At 42.0% G+C, this 22,446-nt stretch overlaps 7 protein-coding genes and 1 non-coding gene across 8 annotated transcripts; 6 read left to right on the forward strand and 2 right to left on the reverse strand.

Moving 5' to 3' along the window:
- Nucleotides 1-145: 145 nt before the first annotated feature.
- LOC145705711 (uncharacterized) lies at nucleotides 146-1,453 on the reverse strand. The gene is made up of 4 exons (XM_081783194.1): nucleotides 1,386-1,453; nucleotides 693-815; nucleotides 524-583; nucleotides 146-269 (listed from the first exon to the last, which is right to left on the reverse strand). Exons 1-4 carry the CDS (start codon nucleotides 1,451-1,453, stop codon nucleotides 179-181), a joined length of 342 nt encoding a protein of 113 aa, XP_081639320.1. The 3' UTR covers nucleotides 146-178.
- A 523-nt stretch (nucleotides 1,454-1,976) lies between these two features.
- On the forward strand, nucleotides 1,977-2,727 carry LOC145705993 (uncharacterized). Its single transcript, XM_081783501.1, has 3 exons — nucleotides 1,977-2,306; nucleotides 2,347-2,431; nucleotides 2,472-2,727. Exons 1-3 carry the CDS (start codon nucleotides 2,059-2,061, stop codon nucleotides 2,682-2,684), a joined length of 546 nt encoding a protein of 181 aa, XP_081639627.1. The 5' UTR covers nucleotides 1,977-2,058; the 3' UTR covers nucleotides 2,685-2,727.
- A 99-nt stretch (nucleotides 2,728-2,826) lies between these two features.
- On the forward strand, nucleotides 2,827-5,634 carry LOC145705713 (glial fibrillary acidic protein-like). Its single transcript, XM_081783195.1, has 9 exons — nucleotides 2,827-3,082; nucleotides 3,127-3,413; nucleotides 3,590-3,713; nucleotides 3,899-3,975; nucleotides 4,016-4,260; nucleotides 4,870-4,945; nucleotides 4,985-5,080; nucleotides 5,120-5,240; nucleotides 5,281-5,634. Exons 1-9 carry the CDS (start codon nucleotides 2,935-2,937, stop codon nucleotides 5,586-5,588), a joined length of 1,482 nt encoding a protein of 493 aa, XP_081639321.1. The 5' UTR covers nucleotides 2,827-2,934; the 3' UTR covers nucleotides 5,589-5,634.
- A 1,221-nt stretch (nucleotides 5,635-6,855) lies between these two features.
- LOC145702280 (phosphatidylinositol 4-phosphate 5-kinase type-1 alpha-like) lies at nucleotides 6,856-9,189 on the forward strand. Its single transcript, XM_081779500.1, has 6 exons — nucleotides 6,856-6,897; nucleotides 6,938-7,047; nucleotides 7,402-7,567; nucleotides 8,384-8,694; nucleotides 8,741-8,965; nucleotides 9,008-9,189. Exons 2-6 carry the CDS (start codon nucleotides 7,026-7,028, stop codon nucleotides 9,163-9,165), a joined length of 882 nt encoding a protein of 293 aa, XP_081635626.1. The 5' UTR covers nucleotides 6,856-6,897; nucleotides 6,938-7,025; the 3' UTR covers nucleotides 9,166-9,189.
- Nucleotides 7,279-7,360, forward strand: TRNAS-UGA (transfer RNA serine (anticodon UGA)). Its single transcript has one exon. It is a non-coding gene; the product is annotated as a tRNA-Ser (tRNA).
- A 12-nt stretch (nucleotides 9,190-9,201) lies between the features above and the next one.
- LOC145705714 (putative serine/threonine-protein kinase zyg-1) lies at nucleotides 9,202-10,009 on the forward strand. Its single transcript, XM_081783196.1, has 3 exons — nucleotides 9,202-9,524; nucleotides 9,566-9,846; nucleotides 9,890-10,009. The coding sequence occupies exons 1-3, from the start codon at nucleotides 9,269-9,271 to the stop codon at nucleotides 10,007-10,009; spliced, it is 657 nt and encodes a 218-aa protein (XP_081639322.1). The 5' UTR covers nucleotides 9,202-9,268.
- Nucleotides 10,010-10,829: 820 nt separating this feature from the next.
- LOC145705720 (beta-1,4-glucuronyltransferase 1-like) lies at nucleotides 10,830-20,373 on the forward strand. Its single transcript, XM_081783202.1, has 7 exons — nucleotides 10,830-11,506; nucleotides 11,545-11,748; nucleotides 11,787-11,848; nucleotides 19,028-19,145; nucleotides 19,495-19,832; nucleotides 19,875-20,223; nucleotides 20,266-20,373. Exons 1-7 carry the CDS (start codon nucleotides 11,405-11,407, stop codon nucleotides 20,371-20,373), a joined length of 1,281 nt encoding a protein of 426 aa, XP_081639328.1. The 5' UTR covers nucleotides 10,830-11,404.
- On the reverse strand, nucleotides 11,878-18,267 carry LOC145703974 (uncharacterized). The gene is made up of 4 exons (XM_081781389.1): nucleotides 18,021-18,267; nucleotides 17,736-17,812; nucleotides 12,073-12,227; nucleotides 11,878-12,032 (listed from the first exon to the last, which is right to left on the reverse strand). The coding sequence occupies exons 1-4, from the start codon at nucleotides 18,137-18,139 to the stop codon at nucleotides 11,961-11,963; spliced, it is 423 nt and encodes a 140-aa protein (XP_081637515.1). The 5' UTR covers nucleotides 18,140-18,267; the 3' UTR covers nucleotides 11,878-11,960.
- Nucleotides 20,374-22,446: the final 2,073 nt, after the last annotated feature.

The raw sequence follows: 22,446 nt of genomic DNA on the forward strand, positions 1-22,446 counted from the left end.
GCCGATTTTCACGGTTAAACCCGGCTCATATAATTCCAGCCGGGCAATATTGCATTACAAATAGAACACGTACTCGGCGGAAAATTTGATGATGTCATAATTGAACCTTTCAATGATTGAATGATTGGGACAGGTTTGGAAAAGAAACAAAATTTATTAACAAAAAAAGCGGAGATTTCTAAACATAAATTTTTCCAAGAGCAAGTCGTTTTCGCGTTTCTAAGATCAGCGTTCGACGGGGTCGAGAGGTCGGTTCTTCGTATAAATTTCTGAAAAAAATATTTCCTAGCAGGCTTTTTCATCGATTTTTAGCATAGAGACACCCTTATTTTCTTCTCAAAATAAGAATTTGATCATTTTTTCGTTTTTTTTTTGTATTTTCCTCAGCAACTTTTAGTTGAAAGAATTTAAAATCTCAATTATCTTTCTGTTCTTATGAAAAAAATAAAGGTGTCCTTTTTTATTTCCGAAGAAAAGTCCCGCAAAAGATTTTTTCTATGAATTTTCTTCGCGAATTTTTTACCTGATCATAGTTTTTGAGCGACATCTTGGCGGAGGAACTTTTGTCGGATAAGTTTTCGCCCTGAATAAATACAATAACTTCCCCTTCAAAAATCATTGATTCAGATGCAGCGGAAGCTGCGATTTATGTCGTTTTCTCAAACACTCTGAAAAGCGAGATTTTTTAGTACCGTATGCTTGCTCGTAGATCGCGATGATTTCCGTCCGCTAGGCCGCCAAATGACTGTATTTCAGGCTCAATTGATAATATATTTTTATTAATACAGGTTTGGAGAGTATAGATAAAGCGAACCCTTTGCTTAATTTATCGGTAATTTAGAGCAAAAAAAATCAATATGCAACATATTTTGAAAAGATTTATGGTTCCTCAATTTTTCTTCAGAAAATTGAGCCCTTGACCAAATAGATCTCATCATTTCGCCTCGTTTAACGACGTCGATCCTTTCCGTGACAGGCGATCTGCAGCATTCAATGGCAGGCAGCTTTTTATCGAATATAAATTGCATCAATCAATTGTTATCCCCTTGTAAATTTATCAAAATGACCTTGAGCTAACAATACAACTTTCACTGCCCGCTCTATTCTGCGTTTGAAAATTCACATCAACAAGAATCTTTCAAAAAATAAAAGTTAATTTTCATCGAAATAATTTTTAATAATTTTTTATCATTTATAAATTATAAATAAGAAAAAAATTTAAGAATTTTTTATTTTGAAATCTTAAATTTTGACTTGATTTATTAATTTAATTTTGATAAAACATTAAGGGTATCCCTTCGTAAAGTCTTAAAAAATGAGATCTTGTTCTTTAAATTTTTATCCGATCCTTGAAACTATTCTTTGAAGAAGTCTTTGAAACTGACCTTGAAATGCTGTTTCCCTCTCTTTCTTTTTCTTTCTTGCTCATTTGTTGCCCGTTGTTTTTGCTCATTTTTTATCTTTTCCTGTCTGATTTCCCCAAAAAACTTGATGGAGTCTAAACAAAAACGACTGCACTCTACTAGCAACTCGCTCGCGGCGATGTTCTTTTCAAATATCTGCTTGATGGCGCTGCCACGAAATATACGAGTTAAATTTTTGAAAATGACGAATAAGTTCATCTAGATTTTTGCTCACCTTGTTTGCATGTAGGGGTTCGTTGTTTACTCCAATTTGTAAACGAGGAAAGCGAGATCATTTAATTGCTCTCAATAAAAAATCGAAGGAAAAAATGATCATAAAATACATTATTTCAACTTCAAAAGACTTCGAAGCTTTTGCTTTCTGCAATGATTTTTCTACCTTTCCATCCCTAGTCAGAAATATTAAAAATAAATTTCTTCTCAAAATGAAATACTGCATAAATTCCCGAGCAAAAAGCCAACAAAACGCCCACTTCCTAAAAAATTTCCAAGTAAGCTTGAGAAACCATCACCTTGCAGAACGAATAACGAATAACAGTGAGAATAATTCTAAACGCCCTGAAATCTTGAGAAAAAACAGATGCTCACAACAAAAAATTTTTCACCAATATATTGTGGATTATTCTGAGACAAAATGAAGTTGCTTTCGCTCTTTTTATTCAACCTAGGGGTTGATGCGGTTTCGATCGAAAAGGGAGACGCTGCGGTCGAGAAAGTTATTAGCGATGAACTCGTCAAATGTGGTCGGAACAGCATGTCTATGCCACGATGTGTTCTGAATCTTCACGATGCCTTGCTTGTCGAAACTGGAAGAAAGTACAGTTGCGTTTGCTCCGACGATTCCGCTCGTACTGCTGGACACTCGACGATTCCGACCAACACGTAAGGGATAAAATAATTTTTTGAATCATTTTCAATCAAGTGGATACGGTCATGGATACAATCTTGTTGCCTCCTGTGGCATCGAAGGCAATTCCAACGTCTATAAAGACCTCTTCGAGGCTTATGTAAGTGGCTCAATTGTTTGAGAAAATAAATTCTTTCCAGTGCGACATCTGCTCAAGCGCTTGCACATATCAATCGAACCCACCAATGTGCGCTGTTGAATGTATGGGAAATGTCTCACAAAGTCTCGGCTTTTGTGAAACGAAGCAAATAACCATGCTTGTTGGGCAGGGCGATATGGGTATCTACTCCTATGGTGGCGATATGTTCGGCTCGAGATATGCTGGAATGACATGCGCTGCTTTCTGTGTCTGAAATTATTACATGGTCTTCGATCGAGATCGATCAATAAAATTGAGACAGTGTTTCTTAAAAAAAATTTTCTGTAAAAAATAAGGGAAAAAAGATGCGTCAGAGGGAAAAAAATTCCGGGCATGCTGCCATAAAGCGTAAATAATCAGCTCAATGCTTGTTTTTTCGCCACTCGGGGGCATAATTGTGGCGTCATCGGTTTCTCGCTTTTTATCAGCTTCCTTCAAAAACAAAGCTGGAAAAGAAATAAGTGATGCCCGTCTTGTCAAATTCTAGGGCTAGTTCGTATAGAAAGGCTTTTGGGCCGACGAGGGGGCAGTTTGGGAGTACGCAGAGTATCAACAAGATTCCCAATGAAGGTGCAGAGAAGACGGACTTTTATACTTCCGATGATATTCAAGGTAAAATCTTAAAGCGCTAGAATTTGTCTCATTAGCTATTTTAGCCATGTACGCCGCAGCGCAGAATAAATTTGGATCCCCAAACGAGCGACTTGGATCACTGAACTCTCGATTCGCGAGCTACATTGAAAAAGTCCGATTCTTGGAAGAGCAGAATAGAATTCTAGAGCTGAAAATCAAAGCTGCTCAGAAACGGAAGTCTGAAATTGAAAATCACCATGATACGGCGAGGGAGATCGATGCCTTGAGAATCGCAATTGATCAAGAAACGATGGAGAAGGTCAAGATGCAGGTTGAGAGGGATAATTTGAAGGGAGATGCTGTTGAACTTAGGAATCGGGATAAAAATGATCTAGATTGAAAACCATAATGCAGCCAGATTTGAGATATATATATACTTTTCTGGAGACAACCTCTCTGAGGATTATATAATATAATAATCAACTTCTATTTAATATTAAATTCTGACTACGAACCTTAACTTAAATTTTAGCAATGAATGCTTAGATCAAACTTATCTTTAAAAGTCATAAAATTGAGGACGAACATACTTTACGAAATGATCTTACAGATGAGCTTCAAAAGATGAGAAAAGATGTTGATGACGCAACGATGGTTCGGGTTGATCTTGGTAAGAATATCTTATTCAAAATACTATTTAAACACCACAAATATATTTCCAGGCTAGATAATCAGTATTTTAATGCTTCAATACAGTATCGAATACTCAAAATTAACATGAAAAGTCCCATCAATTAAGACTGGAGACTAGCCTTTGAGATAACTTAATTCTTCTAAATATGATCATCAATTTAGAACGCAAAATCGAAACTGTTCAAGAAGAACTTGACTACACCCGCCGAGTCCGAGCTGAAGAGATAGAGGATCTCAAGGTAATTTTATCTATCGGCATTATGTTTAAAAGATTCTTAGAATCAAATCTCTGAGCAAGGAATTTCCGTGGAAGTTGACGGTGTCACACCAGATATGACGCTTATTCTTGCCGAGATTCGAAAAGAATACGACGTCATTGCTGCGAAAAACAGAGATGAAGCAGAAGAATGGTACAAGAGAAAATGCTCGGATTTGGAGGAAAAATCAAGATCGAATCAGGAAGAACTCGAGAAGGTCAACGCCGAAATCGCGGAGTACAGGAATGGTCGAAAAACCGGACTTCGGTATAAAATCAGGGTGCGCGTCAGTTAAGGCGTTTTTGCCATTTGCGTCTTTTAAGGCATTGCGTCTTTTAAGGCACTTGCGTCAGTTAAGGCGCTGAAAAATGACTAGTGGAATTCTGATATCAAGTAGGGTCTGCTAAATTACCTCGATTGTAACTATCCTTGAAATTCTCCTTATTTCAATCTCAAATTTAACAGCGTATTCAAAATATTTAAATTTCAGATAATTTCAAATACATTGAAAACGATCTGAGAAAATTAACTAAAATTTTAGTGTCGAACCTTTATTTTTACAAATAATAAATTTATTCTATCAAGAAAAACTTCAAATTCAATCATAAACCAGCGGTTCAGCTTATAACTGAATATAAAAAGATTTTCTTGAGAAAATATTAACTTTGGCACTTACCCTAGGAATTGGTAAAGTAATATTTTATCAAGAAATCTAGCAGACCCTAGTTGATATCAGAATTCCACTAGTCATTTTTCAGCGCCTTAACTGACGCAAGTGCCTTAAAAGACGCAATGCCTTAAAAGACGCAAATGGCAAAAACGCCTTAACTGACGCGCACCCATAAAATCATAGCGTCCTTTTAAACCATTGAAAAGAAAGCAAGTCACGCGGCTGGAAATGGAGCTTGAGAGTCTCAGAGGAACAAACGAATACCTCGAGCGAAATCTTCAGGTTTATTGACTGATAACGCATTTTTCTTATTTTCCCAAGGACATGGAAAAACGCTCAGAAGTCGAGGTCCAATCTTATCAAGCGCGAGTTTCAAAGCTTCAAGCTGAGCTGGATCGTGCTGTTAGTGACATGAAGGTATGACCCCGTGTTGTTCGTGATTCTAGAGATTTTTAGCGACATTTGACGGAGTACAAGAACCTTATGAGCGTGAAACTTTCGCTGGAGAAGGAAATCGATACATACAGAAGCCTTTTGGAGGGCGAAGAAGGGCGGATTTCAACAAATGGTTCTTCAGGTACCAATTTCCCTTCGAAAAGATGCTCTATTGAATCTAGATTCTGACCGAGACGATTCAAGCGAAGATGAGCGCCCACCGGTCCAAATCATCAAAACCCCCTCCAAGCCAATTTCCGCCCCAGCGATTCCTCCCCGAATCCCCGATCGACCAAAACCAACTCATACAGCGACAAAAGTCGTTGCCATCAAAGCTCCAGCGATTCCAAAGCGAGTGGAGCCCTCGATTATCATCAAGAAAACTGCGCCACCAAGTGACTCAAGCTCTTCTGACGACTCTTCTGACTCTTCTTCTGACGATTCTGATGACTCATCGGAAGATTCTTCTGATGATTCTGTTTCTGAGTGAATCGATGTTTTATGATCTTCATCTCTTTGCAGAATCATTAATAATTCTGGACACTAATAAATAATAAAAAAAAAACCGCGAGAATGTAGACATCACAATTCTTGGCCGTTTGTCAATAATCATTATCCAATCAGCATTATAACCACTCTCCCGAGTCTCATCACCTCTCGAGTCTCACGCCCAGTCCCTTTTTTTCCTTCATGCTCAATTCTCCAAAAAGCAGCCCGAGGCGTCTCTAGCGTCAAGAATAAAACGCGCTCAATTGAACGAAAGCGCATTTTATCCGGGCCTCTTTCTTTGCCTTTCTTTTATATCCAGAACAAATTTTCAAAAAGACTAGAAATGGATGACTTGAAGATGGAGAGAGAAAACAGTGCGAATTTCTTTGATATCGTCAAATTGACGAAAGAAAGAGCAAATGAGAAGAAGAATGAAGAATTTACGCATAAAATCGACAGAAAAGTAAGCATTTTTGTGTCTTTTTATTGCCGGAAATAAAACCGCAAATCTCTGGGTGGTCACTCGAATCGCCGAAATTTGGGAAAAAAAAAGTCGATTTTTGCGAAAATTTTCGCTGAAATCAGATTTTTTGGGACTTCAAAATGTTCGAAAATGTTCATTTCTATTTATCTCTAATTTTTACCGTATTTGTATTATTTTTAAAGCTTCTGAATCGCTGAAATTGTCGTTTGAAAAGGTCAAGTTAACCCCCCTCTTCTCCCACCCGAACGGAGTAAATCTCTCGATTCATTATAAATTCAGGAGACTGTCAGACTGGGAAAGCATACGAAATTCAACGAAGCTACGAAAGCATTCATTTTCAAACGAAGCCAGGGAGATGAAATTGGTTTAGGCCGGGGCTCAAATTCATCATGAATTTTTAATGGGACCTTACCGGACTTGATCCCTCCTTTTTTAGAGTTTTTTTTTATGATCCGTGACAAACGTCGTCTGCCACCATCTGCTTCTTCTGGTACCGGATGAACAAAGAATTTGCCCTTGTTAGATGGGTGTTTTCTTTGTTAGTTAATTACCGGCAATTTGCCAGAAAAGATGATTTTGAGGACATAATTGCTTCTTTTCTTTGCTAATTTAACAATTGTCTATCAGAAAAAATAATGAATAGAGCCCAAAAAAGCGCTTCAATTAGCGATCATTCACCTGACAGAAATGTACCAAAAGAAGAAATCAAAGGACGAACTGCTTCTATTCCAAGATTTCCAGAAAACTCGAAAAGTCTATTTTCCGGCTGCTGGTTCTGAAAAACTCCAACGCACACTCTTTCTGATTTCAAGTTCAAAGCTCAAAGGTAGGCGACTTTTTCCGATATTTTTCTTAACAAGTTTTAGTCCGAAAGGATTCCAGTACTTTAGAAAAGCTCTTGGGATATCGGATGAGGAGTACATTTCGAAAATTGCAAAGGGGAAGCTGAAAGTAATGGGCAATCCGGCAAAATCAGGTATAAAATGGACTTTATGAGAGGGAGGTCCTTATTTTTGATTTAATTTCTAAACCTTAGACTCTTAAATTCAGGTAAAGACTCTGAAGTTTAGAGTCTAAGCTTGATACTGAATAAGTCCAAAAAGGGGTTCAATTTATCGTGAATTCTCATGATGAGTCATAATGAGTCATCTGAGCCCTTTTAGAGAGTAATCCCTTTATATTGTTCTTTGGTGAGGTGTTTTAACAAGCTACGATGGCCGAGTGGTTAAGGCGTTGGACTTGAAATCCAATGGGGTCTCCCCGCGTAGGTTCAAATCCTGCTCGTAGCGCCATTTTTTCAAATTTTGGAAACCCCTCATTCCCCCTTTAGGCGCTCTCATGTGGACGACATCGGACAATTCGTACGTTTTCAAGACGGTTTCAAAGGCACAGTCGAAGTTTTTGAAGCAGATGCTGCTTGGTTACTACATGACGTTGCACCAACATCCGAATACGTTTTTGACGAAGTTTTATGGGCTTTATACTCTTCGAATGAGGTAGGATTTACGCCCAGGAAACACCATAAAAATGAAACAAATATTACGAAGTCGTTTTTAGTCGTTGCTTCTATCAGTGAACATCTTACCAAGCCACAAGAATGCTTCTTTCGAAACCCGTATTGGGCAAATTAACCATAAGCTAGAATCATAAGACTTAAGGGGGAGGTCGTCGAGAAAATTTTTTTCGCCTTTTCAAAATTTTGATTATATTTTTGGATTCCTCGATAAAAAAGGAGTATTTTTGGTCTCTAGCATTTTCTCAATTTGTTAACTTTTTAATGTAAAATTTTCGATAGTAAGTCTCGAACTTGAAATTTCTTGAAAATTATTAGTTGGTGATTTCGTCCAAAAAAGGCATTGTTTAAAAATGATTTCTGACAAATTATTTAAAAAAAAAATCCTAGTCTTTATTTACTAATTTTTGTAAAAATTTCCATGAAAAAATGGCTAAAAATGTCGATTTTGACGAAAATCGAATATTTTTAATCAATGAGAAAAAAATTTTTATGAAAATTACCCTTAATTTTTTGATCGCCGGTTAATTTTTAAGGGTCTAAACTATTTATAAATTATAATTGATGAAGAAAAAAAAACTCGGTTTTCGAGATTTTTTGGTCACGAGACACCCCCACTTCAACCCTAATTTTTGAAAAATTTTTCAAAAATTTTTTTTTTCTGCTTTTCGCCGGTTAATTTTTCAAACCCTTTTCTTTTAATCTGAAAAGTCAGAATTTTTCTATCCAATCGGGTTTCTCCGCATTTTTGGTCACGGAAATCCCGATTCTCGTCGACCTCCCCCTTAATCATCCCTAGAAAACGATCGATCAGAATCGTCGTGATGCGCAACTTCTTTCCTCATGGAATCGAGCTCACCCACAAATTCGACTTGAAAGGCTCTACCATCTCCCGAGAAGCAGGAGAAAAAGAAAAGAAAAAAGCTCAACCAACATATCGAGATCTCGATTTTGATGAAATCTTTGGATCGCTGCATCTGGAGCCAGAATATTACAACGAAATCGAGAAGAGTATCAAGTTTGATTCGACCGTTCTCGATGCTTATAATATTTTCGACTATTCGTTGTTACTCGGAGTTGTCAAGCCAAAAAATGAAAGAATAATTCAAGGTAGAAGATAAGCCGTCGACACCCTTAAAAATCTCTATCAATTCAGATTTGCAAAGAAAAATGTCTCGAGAAAACTTCCTCGACATGGTTTTCGAGGGCGGAATTCCAGCTCGAGACAAAACCGGCGCCCGGTGCTACCTGTACATTGGAATTGTAGATATGCTTCAAGAATACGACCTCCCGCACAAACTTCAATACATTTGGAAAGCAGTAAAACACAGACCTCAAAATCTTCATAAAGTTTCTGTCCAGCCGCCTGGCAAATACAAACGTAAGAGAATCTTTAAAAAGGTGGATAAAAAATCGGTTTTAGATCGATTTGATGCCTACATGCTCAACAGCGTTTTCCAACCAAAGACCTCAGAAGAAGATAAAAAAGAAGAAGAAACAGAAATGAAATCGCCAGTGAAAAACTGGCAACGCGCACTAAGCCTTGCTATGAAAATCGACTCGCAAAAAGAAGAGCTTTAGAAAAAATATGTGAATAAAATGTTTTCTTCGAACTGTAAATTCTCGTATCAATAAATTTCGCATTTCTACCGCTTCATTGGTTGTTCGATTTTCAAATTTACTTATGCAAACAATTACAGTCACAATATTCAAACACCAAAAGAAAAAAGCATCCAAAAGCAGCGAAAAAGAGCAAATGCCGAATTCGCTGAATGAGAGATTCGTGAATTTGGAAAACTCAGAGTTTGGAGACGTCCGGGGAGTCACTAGAGCGACTGATAAAGAAACAGGAGATATAGTCATGATCAAATGGATACAGATACGGTCACAGGCGCAGCTAGAAGAAGCAGAAGAGGAGGCGAGAAACTTGAGCGCTATCAGTAAGCTTGTGCTTTTATTTTGAAAATTAATTGATAACAAGAGCACCCGTTTATCGTTGAGTTTATCGAATTCCTCCCCGAAATGAGGCTAGATTGGTGGCGATTCGGACTTTTATCCTTTATTGCGATGGAATATTGCGAAGGTGGAAGTCTGGTAGACTGGATCCAGCGGAAGAAACGAGCTGGGCGAACAAGCAAGCCAGAAGAAGTGGCTCTGATTGGTGCTCAAATCGTCAGCGCGCTGAGCTACTGCCACAAGAGGAAGATTCTTCACCTCGATTTAAAACCGGCAAATGTTTTTGTCAAGGCAGATCAGATCACCGTAAGTTTTTTCTTTTCATTTTTCAGATAAATAATTTGTTCAGGTCAAACTCGGTGATTTCGGCTCTGCGTCAGAGGTTCGTTCTGTCACTAGGACGAGCAATACGACAAATGCTCACGATGTCAGAAATACGGAACTGTACGCACCACCAGGAAAGGCTTAGAATAACTCAGGAAAAGATGAATTTTTATGGGCCATTGTAAAACCTTTGAAAAGAACATTTCAAGGACGAGGGAATCGCAAAATCTCCAAGACTCGATGTTTGGGGTTTTGGAATGATCTTGCAGGTATTTCTTCTTGAAAAATTCAAAAATCTGATAAACTCACTTCTAGGAGTTGATCACCTTCGAACATGCTTTTACGCCGAATAATTATCAAGGGCATAACATCGCTCATCAAATGAGTAGGAAACTTTAAATTTCCATAAGGCCAGTCGAAAATTCTAGAGCTCAATATCCGCGATGGATTACGCCGATCAATCCCGGGTTATTCTCTACCTGGGAATTTCAACGAGTTTGAAGATCTTCTCGAAAAATGCTTGAATCCTGTGAAATCTGAACGACCGGCTAATGCTTTGGAGCTTCAAAGCGAAGAGCTTTTCTCTGAGCTTATTCAAAGATTGGAGGAAGGAATTAGACCGACAGACATTTTTGTCCCACCAGAAGAGACGATCCGAATTTTGAGACTTGAAAATGCTAAGATGAAGGAAGAAATCAAAAGAAAAAATGCTGAGCTTGAGCAAAAAGATCGAGAGCTTCAATTAAAAGACCAAAAAGTAAAAGAATTCGAGGGAAAAAATCGTGCGTTAACAGCGAAGATCAGATTGAAAGAAGAAAGTTCACTGAATCTGTCAGAAAAGGAGGATATCAAGTTGAAGATAAAAGAAAACCACCGCAAATTTGTTGAAGGGACCGAAATTATGTTGAAAAAATTCGAAGAGGAGAGAAACAAAAAAATAGCGGAACAGGGTAAATTGCCTATTGAATCAAGGGAACAAACTGACTCTGCATCTTTTGAACTAAATCAGCTCGTACAAGAGCTTGGTCCCCTTGGCGGCGCTGGAAATTTTTTCGAAAATGATCGGCAAAAAGCATCTGGTGGTCCTAGAAACTGGATGAAGGAAGATGATATAAAAAAAGTTTTGAGACTGCTATCGTTAGGACAGAAGAAAGTTAATATCAAACTTATGAAGCAACAGTCAATTCGTTTGAATTGTCACGAGTGGCGTTTTGACTTCAGAAAAATAAATCAAGAATATAGTGTCAACATAGCTTCGAATGAAAAACGTCATAAAATAGACTTTGTCATTGACCAGATTCATCATTTTACGGGCAAAGTTCTGTCATAAACAACTCAGACTTCTTACGGTTGGGTCGTAGTTCCGGTAGTTGATGCAACCTTTATTCGTATCAACATCACTGTACATGATCAACACGACACTGACAAATAAACTCTTACGATTCTCTCATTGTCGGCGGAAACATTTAACGACCTAATCAGCGCTGCAGAAACAAAGCATTAATAACATGATCTTTTGTTAATCCAAAAAACACAGAAAATGGTAGAGCTTTCTTTGATTCAAGAGAAAAGTAGAAGGATACAGTTATTGAAGCGAATTTCCATCGGCATCTTTTCTCTTTTAATTCTCACTGCCTACTCGGTAAAGGAAAGAGTTATGCATTGGGTAAAATTTTTAAGCTTACTTTTCTACACGATGTCCGGGACATATCGGGTCACGTGAGAAATTTGGTAAAAAGAGCGTACAAAAATGAGCCGGCAAAAGAAGTGGTCAAAACTCCAGCTGGTTTTCTACCGAATTTTACTGCCGAATACATGATCCGGTACTTTTACTTTGCGGATATGAAAGATTGGCAATATGAAGATGTCACTCTTGCCAGCCAGGTAATGGAGATACATGCCTACAAATTGAGAAATTCTAGTGCTCTGCGAATCATCTTCATCACGTGATCAACCTGCTTGAACGCTGGTCTGGACCAATGAGGTAAAAAAGAGGGAGTTTGTTTTGCTTATTTTTATTGCAGGATTTTTTTAATAGTACCCAGTAAAGTCCCGATCGTAATCAGAGAAATCGTATTTCCCGGAGATGAGGTTTTTCAAGAAGCTGTTGACTTGTCGGCCGACTCCGAAGCACTGTCGGCAAGTTGAAGCTTTCTCGATTCCGTTTCCTAGAAAAATCGTAATTTTCAAAAATGAGTTGTCTCTTACGGTCAACTGCGCCAAAAGGAAGGCATTGGTGATCGTTCTGCTTTTGGTTCCCAAGGCAAGCAGATTGTTGGTTGCAAGTTGAGGTGAGTTGAATTTTTCCGTTGTTTCTTCGCTCGGTGAGTTCGCAGAGATTCCAGTTCGGGGTCGCGCCGGCATCATTGTTAGGGTAAACTTACAAAAAATCAACTTTTTACTGGATGGTCGTAGGAGGCTTAAAATTTGTAACACATGTGTCCAAGACACATGAATGACATTTTCGAAAAAAAAATTTCCCAATGATCACGTGGTAAATTTCTAGCGCCATCTAAAATCACCGAAAATGCCATTTTCCGAACGCACCGAGCTATGAGAACGGGAATACTCTCAATCGATGCGCCTTGAAATTCTGATCATCTTAGAAGAGGAAAATTTAGTGCTAGGGTTTCTGATCGATCAGGAATCGCCCGGAGGACCTTCATTGAACACTGGTGGAAGACAAACTCTTGCTGGAAGAAGAATAATTTTAAATCATTTTCGAGCATAATAATAAAATTGTAAAAAAATGATTTAATGGGTTTTCCTTGATCACATGACTCCTTGGAGGACTCACCCTGCTGGAAGACCAAGCGTGGAAAACATGAATATTCTTATATAAAATATTATGAAAAGACCATAAATAAAGATAAAATTTGGTCTGTAAATAAAATTAAAGAAACGGGTGAGGGTGGGGTTGGGGACAAGATGAAGATTGATCACCTTCACTTGAAACCAAATTATTAAAACAAAGGTGCGAGCCTTATGTCAAGCCCCTTAATTTTAATCAGCCAGGGACGGGGCTGAGACGGCCCGAAGGGCCGTCAAGCCCCTTAATTTTAATCAGCCAGGGACGGGGCTGAGACGGCCCGAAGGGCCGTCAAGCCCCTTAATTTTAATCAGCCAGGGACGGGGCTGAGACGGCCCGAAGGGCCGTCAAGCCCCTTAATTTTAATCAGCCAGGGACGGGGCTGAGACGGCCCGAAGGGCCGTCAAGCCCTTAATTTTAATCAGCCAGGGACGGGGCTGAGACGGCCCGAAGGGCCGTCAAGCCCCTTAATTTTAATCAGCCAGGGACGGGGCTGAGACGGCCCGAAGGGCCGTCAAGCCCCTTAATTTTAATCAGCCAGGGACGGGGCTGAGACGGCCCGAAGGGCCGTCAAGCCCCTTAATTTTAATCAGCCAGGGACGGGGCTGAGACGGCCCGAAGGGCCGTCAAGCCCCTTAATTTTAATCAGCCAGGGACGGGGCTGAGACGGCCCGAAGGGCCGTCAAGCCCCTTAATTTTAATCAGCCAGGGACGGGGCTGAGACGGCCCGAAGGGCCGTCAAGCCCCTTAATTTTAATCAGCCAGGGACGGGGCTGAGACGGCCCGAAGGGCCGTCAAGCCCCTTAATTTTAATCAGCCAGGGACGGGGCTGAGACGGCCCGAAGGGCCGTCAAGCCCCTTAATTTTAATCAGCCAGGGACGGGGCTGAGACGGCCCGAAGGGCCGTCAAGCCCCTTAATTTTAATCAGCCAGGGACGGGGCTGAGACGGCCCGAAGGGCCGTCAAGCCCTTAATTTTAATCAGCCAGGGACGGGGCTGAGACGGCCCGAAGGGCCGTCAAGCCCCTTAATTTTAATCAGCCAGGGACGGGGCTGAGACGGCCCGAAGGGCCGTCAAGCCCCTTAATTTTAATCAGCCAGGGACGGGGCTGAGACGGCCCGAAGGGCCGTCAAGCCCCTTAATTTTAATCAGCCAGGGACGGGGCTGAGACGGCCCGAAGGGCCGTCAAGCCCCTTAATTTTAATCAGCCAGGGACGGGGCTGAGACGGCCCGAAGGGCCGTCAAGCCCCTTAATTTTAATCAGCCAGGGACGGGGCTGAGACGGCCCGAAGGGCCGTCAAGCCCTTAATTTTAATCAGCCAGGGACGGGGCTGAGACGGCCCGAAGGGCCGTCAAGCCCCTTAATTTTAATCAGCCAGGGACGGGGCTGAGACGGCCCGAAGGGCCGTCAAGCCCCTTAATTTTAATCAGCCAGGGACGGGGCTGAGACGGCCCGAAGGGCCGTCAAGCCCTTAATTTTAATCAGCCAGGGACGGGGCTGAGACGGCCCGAAGGGCCGTCAAGCCCCTTAATTTTAATCAGCCAGGGACGGGGCTGAGACGGCCCGAAGGGCCGTCAAGCCCTTAATTTTAATCAGCCAGGGACGGGGCTGAGACGGCCCGAAGGGCCGTCAAGCCCCTTAATTTTAATCAGCCAGGGACGGGGCTGAGACGGCCCGAAGGGCCGTCAAGCCCCTTAATTTTAATCAGCCAGGGACGGGGCTGAGACGGCCCGAAGGGCCGTCAAGCCCTTAATTTTAATCAGCCAGGGACGGGGCTGAGACGGCCCGAAGGGCCGTCAAGCCCCTTAATTTTAATCAGCCAGGGACGGGGCTGAGACGGCCCGAAGGGCCGTCAAGCCCTTAATTTTAATCAGCCAGGGACGGGGCTGAGACGGCCCGAAGGGCCGTTAAGCCCTTAATTTTAATCAGCCAGGGACGGGGCTGAGACGGCCCGAAGGGCCGTCAAGCCCCTTAATTTTAATCAGCCAGGGACGGGGCTGAGACGGCCCGAAGGGCCGTCAAGCCCCTTAATTTTAATCAGCCAGGGACGGGGCTGAGACGGCCCGAAGGGCCGTCAAGCCCCTTAATTTTAATCAGCCAGGGACGGGGCTGAGACGGCCCGAAGGGCCGTCAAGCCCCTTAATTTTAATCAGCCAGGGACGGGGCTGAGACGGCCCGAAGGGCCGTCAAGCCCTTAATTTTAATCAGCCAGGGACGGGGCTGAGACGGCCCGAAGGGCCGTCAAGCCCTTAATTTTAATCAGCCAGGGACGGGGCTGAGACGGCCCGAAGGGCCGTCAAGCCCCTTAATTTTAATCAGCCAGGGACGGGGCTGAGACGGCCCGAAGGGCCGTCAAGCCCCTTAATTTTAATCAGCCAGGGACGGGGCTGAGAGGTCTTCCAGCAGCTTTTGTCCTCCATGGGTCCTCCGAGGACTCATGTGATCATAAACATCTTATTTTTTTTATTTTTATGTATTTTTTGCTTGGTGCTGGAGATTCTTGGAAACAGGAATCTTCTTCCAGCAATAGTTTGTTTTCCAGCAGAGTCCAAAAAAGGTCCTCCGGGTCATTCCTGATCAATCAAAAGGCGCAGCACTAAATTTTTTTTCTCAAAATGATCAGAACTCGCAGGCGCGTCGATTGAGCCTATTCTCTTGCTTGTAGCTCGGTGCGTTCAAAAGTTAGACCTTTGACGGGCTTAAAAAGGTTGAAAACCTTGAAATTTTTTTTCGAAAAAAATTTTTTGTATAGTTAGGGGGTCCACCGTGGGAAAATCGATTTTTTAAACATCCTTTTATAAGGATGAATGATACATCGATGGAAAGCTTATGATCCACTGATCATTTTGACATATGACTTGAGGTCATCAGAGGTCACGTGAGGTCAGAAGGGGTCAAAATATGATTTTTCTCAACTTTCACGTAAAAAGAGTTTTGTTGCATGAATTTGATAGCTGATGATCACTGACCATAATTACGATCATAACAAGCTCCGAGGATCCATCCTGAACCATCAGAGCGAAAAAATGAGAAAATGAAAAAAATTTGAATTTTACTATCAAAATTTATTTGCTAGCAAAAAATTCCTTCCGAAGCTAATAATAACCATAAAACGTTTACAATAAGAAAAAATAAGAATTTAACGAGTAAGGGAGCGGGTGGGGTTGGGGACAAAACTAAAAAATCATCAACCAAAGTCAAAAATCAAAGAACAACGGCCTTTGTCAAGCCCATTTTAAATAAAAAACCAGGGACGGGGCTGAGACGGCCCGAAGGGCCGTCAAGCCCATTTTAAATAAAAAGCCAGGGACGGGGCTGAGACGGCCCGAAGGGCCGTCAAGCCCATTTTAAATAAAAAGCCAGGGACGGGGCTGAGACGGCCCGAAGGGCCGTCAAGCCCATTTTAAATAAAAAGCCAGGGACGGGGCTGAGACGGCCCGAAGGGCCGTCAAGCCCATTTTAAATAAAAAGCCAGGGACGGGGCTGAGACGGCCCGAAGGGCCGTCAAGCCCATTTTAAATAAAAAGCCAGGGACGGGGCTGAGACGGCCCGAAGGGCCGTCAAGCCCATTTTAAATAAAAAGCCAGGGACGGGGCTGAGACGGCCCGAAGGGCCGTCAAGCCCATTTTAAATAAAAGCCAGGGACGGGGCTGAGACGGCCCGAAGGGCCGTCAAGCCCATTTTAAATAAAAAGCCAGGGACGGGGCTGAGACGGCCCGAAGGGCCGTCAAGCCCATTTTAAATAAAAAGCCAGGGACGGGGCTGAGACGGCCCGAAGGGCCGTCAAGCCCATTTTAAATAAAAAGCCAGGGACGGGGCTGAGACGGCCCGAAGGGCCGTCAAGCCCATTTTAAATAAAAAGCCAGGGACGGGGCTGAGACGGCCCGAAGGGCCGTCAAGCCCATTTTAAATAAAAAGCCAGGGACGGGGCTGAGACGGCCCGAAGGGCCGTCAAGCCCATTTTAAATAAAAAGCCAGGGACGGGGCTGAGACGGCCCGAAGGGCCGTCAAGCCCATTTTAAATAAAAGCCAGGGACGGGGCTGAGACGGCCCGAAGGGCCGTCAAGCCCATTTTAAATAAAAAGCCAGGGACGGGGCTGAGACGGCCCGAAGGGCCGTCAAGCCCATTTTAAATAAAAAGCCAGGGACGGGGCTGAGACGGCCCGAAGGGCCGTCAAGCCCATTTTAAATAAAAGCCAGGGACGGGGCTGAGACGGCCCGAAGGGCCGTCAAGCCCATTTTAAATAAAAAGCCAGGGACGGGGCTGAGACGGCCCGAAGGGCCGTCAAGCCCATTTTAAATAAAAAGCCAGGGACGGGGCTGAGACGGCCCGAAGGGCCGTCAAGCCCATTTTAAATAAAAAGCCAGGGACGGGGCTGAGACGGCCCGAAGGGCCGTCAAGCCCATTTTAAATAAAAAGCCAGGGACGGGGCTGAGACGGCCCGACCATTTTTGATGAGAAATTTTTGCTCTACCAGCAAGGTTCTTCCATCAGAAGAGTCCTCCGGAGGACGACGATGAGTCATTGATATCACATGACTTATTTTTTTTTTTCAAAAGATTATTATTCTAGACCGGAATAACGCGAAAAAATGAATAAAAAAAGTGTCATCGTCGGGAATCGAACACCTCAGATTTGACAGGGTGGCGATTTGAGAGAAAGAATCGGCTCTAGAATTTTTTGCACACGAGTGCACAACACGATTCACCTATCAGATTATAGCATTTTACCTGTAGATTACAATGATATTGGTTTCCAATTGGAGTCTTTTGGAACATTTTTTTAAAACGCAAAAAAGTGCAAGCTCGAGCCTAAAATTGAATTTTAAGGGATGAAATAGGGATTTTCGGGGGTTGTCATAATGAAAAAGAATGATCCTCAGCATCAAAGGAAGCCATTCCATCAATTATTTTTCACATTTAAGAAGGTTTAAATTCACGGAATTTTCCCACGGTGGACCCCCTATGTATAGTACTTTACCATGATATAGAATCATGCCAGGTGTTAACTCAATAGCATTATTAGGAAAAAAGTTGATTATTTTGTAAGTTTGCCCTGATTCATTGTTGCACTGGACGAACTTGCCCTTTCTCTTGCATTCCTTGAGGGCGCTGTTGTAGTCGTATCCGTCCTGGACCTAGAGAAATGATTTAATAATTTGAATCTGAGTTCCTTCTAAAATACAATCGGTAAATTCATATTGAAAAGCCGCAAAGCGCCTTTGCCAAAATAGATTCTAAGGAAAGATCGAAGTTTCGATTTTCTATTAAGTTTGCATTTTACAACTCTAAGGGTTAGGGCCTAACCCTAACCTGAGGAGTCTCTTGGTTTCAACTAAAACTTACGTCACAGATAAGGCAGGATCCAGGATCATCTCGAATAAGCGAATTCTTCCCTCGATTTTCCTCAGTAGCGTTTCCAAGAGCAACACCGAACTCGTCGTAGTAGTAGGAGAATGAGTCATCGACGGTGTTCAAGGAGTCGACTTCCTGGGCGAGAGCGGCTCCGGCGAAGAAAAAGTAAAAAGCTTCATTTTTCAAAATCGATGACAAGATTTTTGGGGAAAATCTGTAGTTGTTCCTTCTCGCTAGTATTTAGCGAGTGATGATTTTTGCGAACTTGGCGCTCGGTTTTATAGTCCAGGGTTCATCGGGCCGGTTTGTGATAACGCTCATATCGCAATGCCGGTTTCAAGGGTCGTGATTGACGTAGCGGATTAGAAAGTTTTTTTCGTATTAATGATGCATGTTTTGGCGAATAGTGGAGATAGGTGGAGATAGAATAAGTGAAGAAAGGAGACTCTGAGCGACCCTGGCCCTGAGAGTCGCTCAATGTGGAGCGCCAAAACTTGGAGTTCGTCTTCTCGATTCTGTGATTGGCTGAATCCCTGCATTTCCGCAGAAATTTTCGAGATTCTTCTGAAGCGCCCAGCACGCGCGAAGGAAAATTTTTAGACTTCCCCGCGAGTGATATGCGCGGAAAACGGGGATGGGGACCCGGGGGCTTTCTCCACATAGAACTCAACTCTATGGTAACATTTACCTCGACCTAGCCCCTAACCCTGGTCCTAGATAATCGACTTCAGAATGGCCAAATTTTGAAGCAGCTTTCTCCTCAAATAAATATTTATATGTTACAGTTTATAACTTATAAACTATCATCAACCGCCATAGTTTGCGTGGATTACAAGAGCCTTACTGTCTATCCTTACAGGACTATTCAAGTGCTCCTGCTTTCATTCAGCGGCTTTGAGATTAATAAACATTCAGCAAGCTTGAGCTTCAAGGAGGGAAACTCTGGCTAATTAAATCACATATTTTTTGACAAGAGAATTCTAACGCTCATATTCTAGCATCGCTGTCTTTGCTCCCGACAAAGATTCAGCCTTCGTTACCGACGCGATCAGTTCAATGCGCAAATGCTGGCCCCAGATTCGCGATAAAGTCACGTTTCATCTCGTCTACCCAGGGGTCTAAATTCGCAGTGCGAATTCGCTTTATTGCGAAGCGATGCGAAGCGAAGCGAATTCGTAAAGTTAAGTATAGTTACTGATATTTTGTAATTTTCTGCCCCAAAATAGGTTTTTGAAATCATCTTCGCTTTTGAGTGGCTGATAGCTATAGATTCTTGCCAGAGAATGCGTTTCAATTCAAGCGAAAAAATCTTCGCTTTTTTTCGCAATTTTTAATGATATTTCGCTTCGCTCTCGCTTCGAACATGGGCGAAAAATTCGCTTCGCTTTCGCTTCGCAGAAAATTTGAAAAAAAGGTTCGCTTTCGCTTCGCTTTCGCACTAGGATTTCGGCTGATATTTTGACCCCTGGTCTACCCGATCGGCCATACATCGGACGTTTCTTCCTCCGCCGGTGGTTTAGAATTCAATGACTGCAACGAGCTAGTCGATATCATCTCCAAATTCGGTGGCGACGACGGAGGCAACTACAAAGGCGACATTCCCTATCCTCACAATGTCTTGAGAAACGTTGCGATAAAAGCTTCCGCGACGAAGTTTACATTTCTCATCGACATTGATGTCCTGCCTAATGAGTTTATCAGGGAGAGATTTAACAAAATGGCGGTTAGTAAAGGATATTACGAGGAGGATTTTAATGAAAACGTGGTTTTTGTTGTGCCATGTTTTGAGATGCAAAAAGGAAAGTTCCCACTACAAATGCCCAATTTTTAAACGGGGAAGTAGAGAGAACTCAAAAAAGGCTACGCTCGATCAAAGAACAAAAAACACCTTCTCGAAGATTTCGGAAAAGGCCTCATCCGACCATTCCACAACGAGTCCTGCTGGTGGTGCCATTCGCCCGAGGAGCACCCCCACTGGTTGGATATCCCTCTCCGAAAAAGCGACCAGTCGAAAATCGTCTTCAACGCGACATGGAACAAGAATTGGGAGCCATTTTACATTGGCTCAAAAGATGTGCCACTTTTTGATGAGAGATTCAAACAATATGGCTTTGATCGACAGCAGCAGATTTGCGAGCTATTCACTGCGGGGTATACTTTTTCCGTGCTTGACGATGCCTTTTTGGTTCACGATGTGAGTCCCTTGTCGAATGATAAAGAGTACTGTCAATTCTAGGGCTGGAAATTTCCTCACGCTGCCGCTCGATTGGAAGAGACCTACAGAAATTGGGTTTTGTTCAATTTTCACTACCAGGAATGGCTTCACTACTTTTCAAGTAGATAAAGTAAGGTTAGCTTAGGGTTAAGATTCGAGCAGTGTTTGAAAAAAGCCTTAGAATCGAATGGTCGGACGAGCGCGGGCGCGAAGGGTCCGATTGTTTGGAAGGGCGGATGAGAGCGGGCACGTAGAGGCCAGATTTTGGGATGGGCGGATGTGCGCGGGCACCCTCCCGCGCTCGCCCGCTCACCCTCCCGGGGCGCTAAATTCTACTCAAAGAAAACCAACCGGAAGACGCGTAGAATCAGCCAAAACCGACCAAAACAGAGTTGGAAATTAGTAGGGTAGTACGTGTAGAAATGGAGTAAATTTCTTCATCGGGTGGTAGTAATGGTAGTATGTTGTAGGATTCTCCCTTTTCGTATTATCTATACCGTATGTTGCATACGGTATGACCGTTGAAATAAATTGCACCACCATAAACTTTATGGCATAAAGCACGTCTATGCGAAATTGCCTTTTCAATTGAACTTCAAATTCTGCCGAAGCCGATCCGCGGCTTTTCATCAGAGATCTTCTTCATCAGGTTTTATACAAAGATTGCAGAGCTACTACCAAAATGAAATGAAACTAATATTCTCTAGAAAATTATTTTTCAAGCTGTTTTTCTAGCAGATCTCAATAAAGAATAAGAGAGAGTAGGTATTATAGCCGCTATAATTTATAGCCTACATTGTAGGCCCTACAAAATTATCTTTTGTCAATTATTTGAAATGTTATTTGATCTTCTATGCTGCGCTTTGATTTATAAAATTTATGTACAGTAAAATTCATCGACAGGTAAAACGATCGGACGATGAAATTCGCTCCAGTGATTGTTGACGACTTCTGCCGAGGCAATTTGTTCTCCATCCCATTCCAGTTTTTCCACAGCATAACTTAGTTTAATAATTTTTGTTGATTCATAAAAATAACATACGGTTCATTTCTGCCGCTAACAAGATAAATCGTATTTCCGATTCGCGCTGCGGAGGAATACAAATGCTAAAGTTAAATTTTAGGATGGCTGAATTTGATAAAATTCTTACATATTCGTTGAGCTGGCCAACAACAGTCCATTCTAAGTCGCGTAGTAAATAAACATCTTTTAAGCTGTGAGATTCCTCATTTTCTTCGTATTTCCCTCCGAGGACAAGAAAGCCGTCGTAAACTCCAATGCAGGAATGCATGAAAATTGCTCTTCAAATCATAATTTAAAGATATTTAAACCAATTTACTTTGGAAAATCTGGTAATTCTGACCAAGAATCGCCATTGAATTCCTCCACTTTCTTGTAGGCGTCAGAAACCCAGGAGCCGACTGCGACTGCGTGATCGTGGTAGAGCGCCAAACAAGAATTTCTATGATAATATTTCGTCGCCGGTTTTATTGAAACAGCGCTGCCGTTGAATTCTTCGCAGTTTCTCCATTCTTTTTCGTCAAAGCAAATCAATGCTAAAGATATATTATTTTAAATTATATTGCTCTTAGTCTACCTGATTGTTGATCTGCTGCCGTTACAACAGCAGCATTCCAGTAATAGTGATTGTTGAGTTTTACATCTAACTCCTCAATTTCACAGTCGTTAATCATCGCGATCTAATTTTCATGGAATGAAGACTTCATAAACTAACACTTACATGAAAATCATTTTCATTTACTCCACCAAAGATGTAGACTTTTCCGCGAATCAAAGCAGAGTACGAAAGGTAAAGGTAGTGAGAAGTGTAAGAAGGCATTTTGATTGTCAGAGGACTCTTGCTTCCATCTGATTTGAGAACATAGCTCAGAAACACTGTTTGAGAGTCCAATCCAGAAAGAACCATCAATGAGCGACCGCTTTTGAGTTCTTCGATCTCTTTTTGAAGCCGGAGAGTATCTATGTTCTTTATTAAATTGCACTGGGTGAAAGGCGGCCAGGTTCTGCAGCAGAACCTGATTCCGTAAGTTCAAATTCTGGTTCTGCAGTCAGGATTTTTTTTTACTCCACGTCTTTTGTCTTGAAGTTTCTTCAAGATAATTACAAGTCAGAACGTGGAGGCTCCAGCCACATTTATGCTAGCCTTGTTGAACGTACTGATTCTGAGGTAAAATTCAAAT

This window comes from Oikopleura dioica, chromosome PAR (assembly GCF_907165135.1).
Source record: "Oikopleura dioica chromosome PAR, OKI2018_I68_1.0, whole genome shotgun sequence".
Classification (NCBI taxonomy): Eukaryota; Metazoa; Chordata; class Appendicularia; order Copelata; family Oikopleuridae; genus Oikopleura; species Oikopleura dioica.

Coding starts and splice junctions, on each gene's coding strand:
- LOC145703974 (XM_081781389.1), bottom strand. CDS start 18,139: ATGACTCATTCTCCTACTACTACGACGAGTTCGGTGTTGCTCTTGGAA. Junction 17,813..18,020: donor GATCCTGCCTTATCTGTGAC/GTAAGTTTTAGT, acceptor TCATTTCTCTAG/GTCCAGGACGGATACGACTA. Junction 12,228..17,735: donor TTCGTCCAGTGCAACAATGA/ATCAGGGCAAAC, acceptor CCCTAACAATGA/TGCCGGCGCGACCCCGAACT.
- LOC145705720 (XM_081783202.1), top strand. CDS start 11,405: ATGGTAGAGCTTTCTTTGATTCAAGAGAAAAGTAGAAGGATACAGTTA. Junction 11,507..11,544: donor TAATTCTCACTGCCTACTCG/GTAAAGGAAAGA, acceptor AAAATTTTTAAG/CTTACTTTTCTACACGATGT. Junction 11,749..11,786: donor ATGTCACTCTTGCCAGCCAG/GTAATGGAGATA, acceptor GAGAAATTCTAG/TGCTCTGCGAATCATCTTCA.
- LOC145705711 (XM_081783194.1), bottom strand. CDS start 1,453: ATGAGCAAAAACAACGGGCAACAAATGAGCAAGAAAGAAAAAGAAAGA. Junction 584..692: donor GATCTACGAGCAAGCATACG/GTACTAAAAAAT, acceptor GTATTTATTCAG/GGCGAAAACTTATCCGACAA. Junction 270..523: donor CGCTCAAAAACTATGATCAG/GTAAAAAATTCG, acceptor TATTTTTTTCAG/AAATTTATACGAAGAACCGA.
- LOC145705714 (XM_081783196.1), top strand. CDS start 9,269: ATGCAAACAATTACAGTCACAATATTCAAACACCAAAAGAAAAAAGCA. Junction 9,525..9,565: donor GAGAAACTTGAGCGCTATCA/GTAAGCTTGTGC, acceptor ATTGATAACAAG/AGCACCCGTTTATCGTTGAG. Junction 9,847..9,889: donor TCAAGGCAGATCAGATCACC/GTAAGTTTTTTC, acceptor TAATTTGTTCAG/GTCAAACTCGGTGATTTCGG.
- LOC145705993 (XM_081783501.1), top strand. CDS start 2,059: ATGAAGTTGCTTTCGCTCTTTTTATTCAACCTAGGGGTTGATGCGGTT. Junction 2,307..2,346: donor TCGACGATTCCGACCAACAC/GTAAGGGATAAA, acceptor TTTTCAATCAAG/TGGATACGGTCATGGATACA. Junction 2,432..2,471: donor AAGACCTCTTCGAGGCTTAT/GTAAGTGGCTCA, acceptor AATTCTTTCCAG/TGCGACATCTGCTCAAGCGC.
- LOC145705713 (XM_081783195.1), top strand. CDS start 2,935: ATGCCCGTCTTGTCAAATTCTAGGGCTAGTTCGTATAGAAAGGCTTTT. Junction 3,083..3,126: donor TACTTCCGATGATATTCAAG/GTAAAATCTTAA, acceptor TAGCTATTTTAG/CCATGTACGCCGCAGCGCAG. Junction 4,946..4,984: donor ACCTCGAGCGAAATCTTCAG/GTTTATTGACTG, acceptor TATTTTCCCAAG/GACATGGAAAAACGCTCAGA.
- LOC145702280 (XM_081779500.1), top strand. CDS start 7,026: ATGGGCAATCCGGCAAAATCAG. Junction 7,048..7,401: donor GGGCAATCCGGCAAAATCAG/GTATAAAATGGA, acceptor TTCCCCCTTTAG/GCGCTCTCATGTGGACGACA. Junction 7,568..8,383: donor CTTTATACTCTTCGAATGAG/GTAGGATTTACG, acceptor AATCATCCCTAG/AAAACGATCGATCAGAATCG.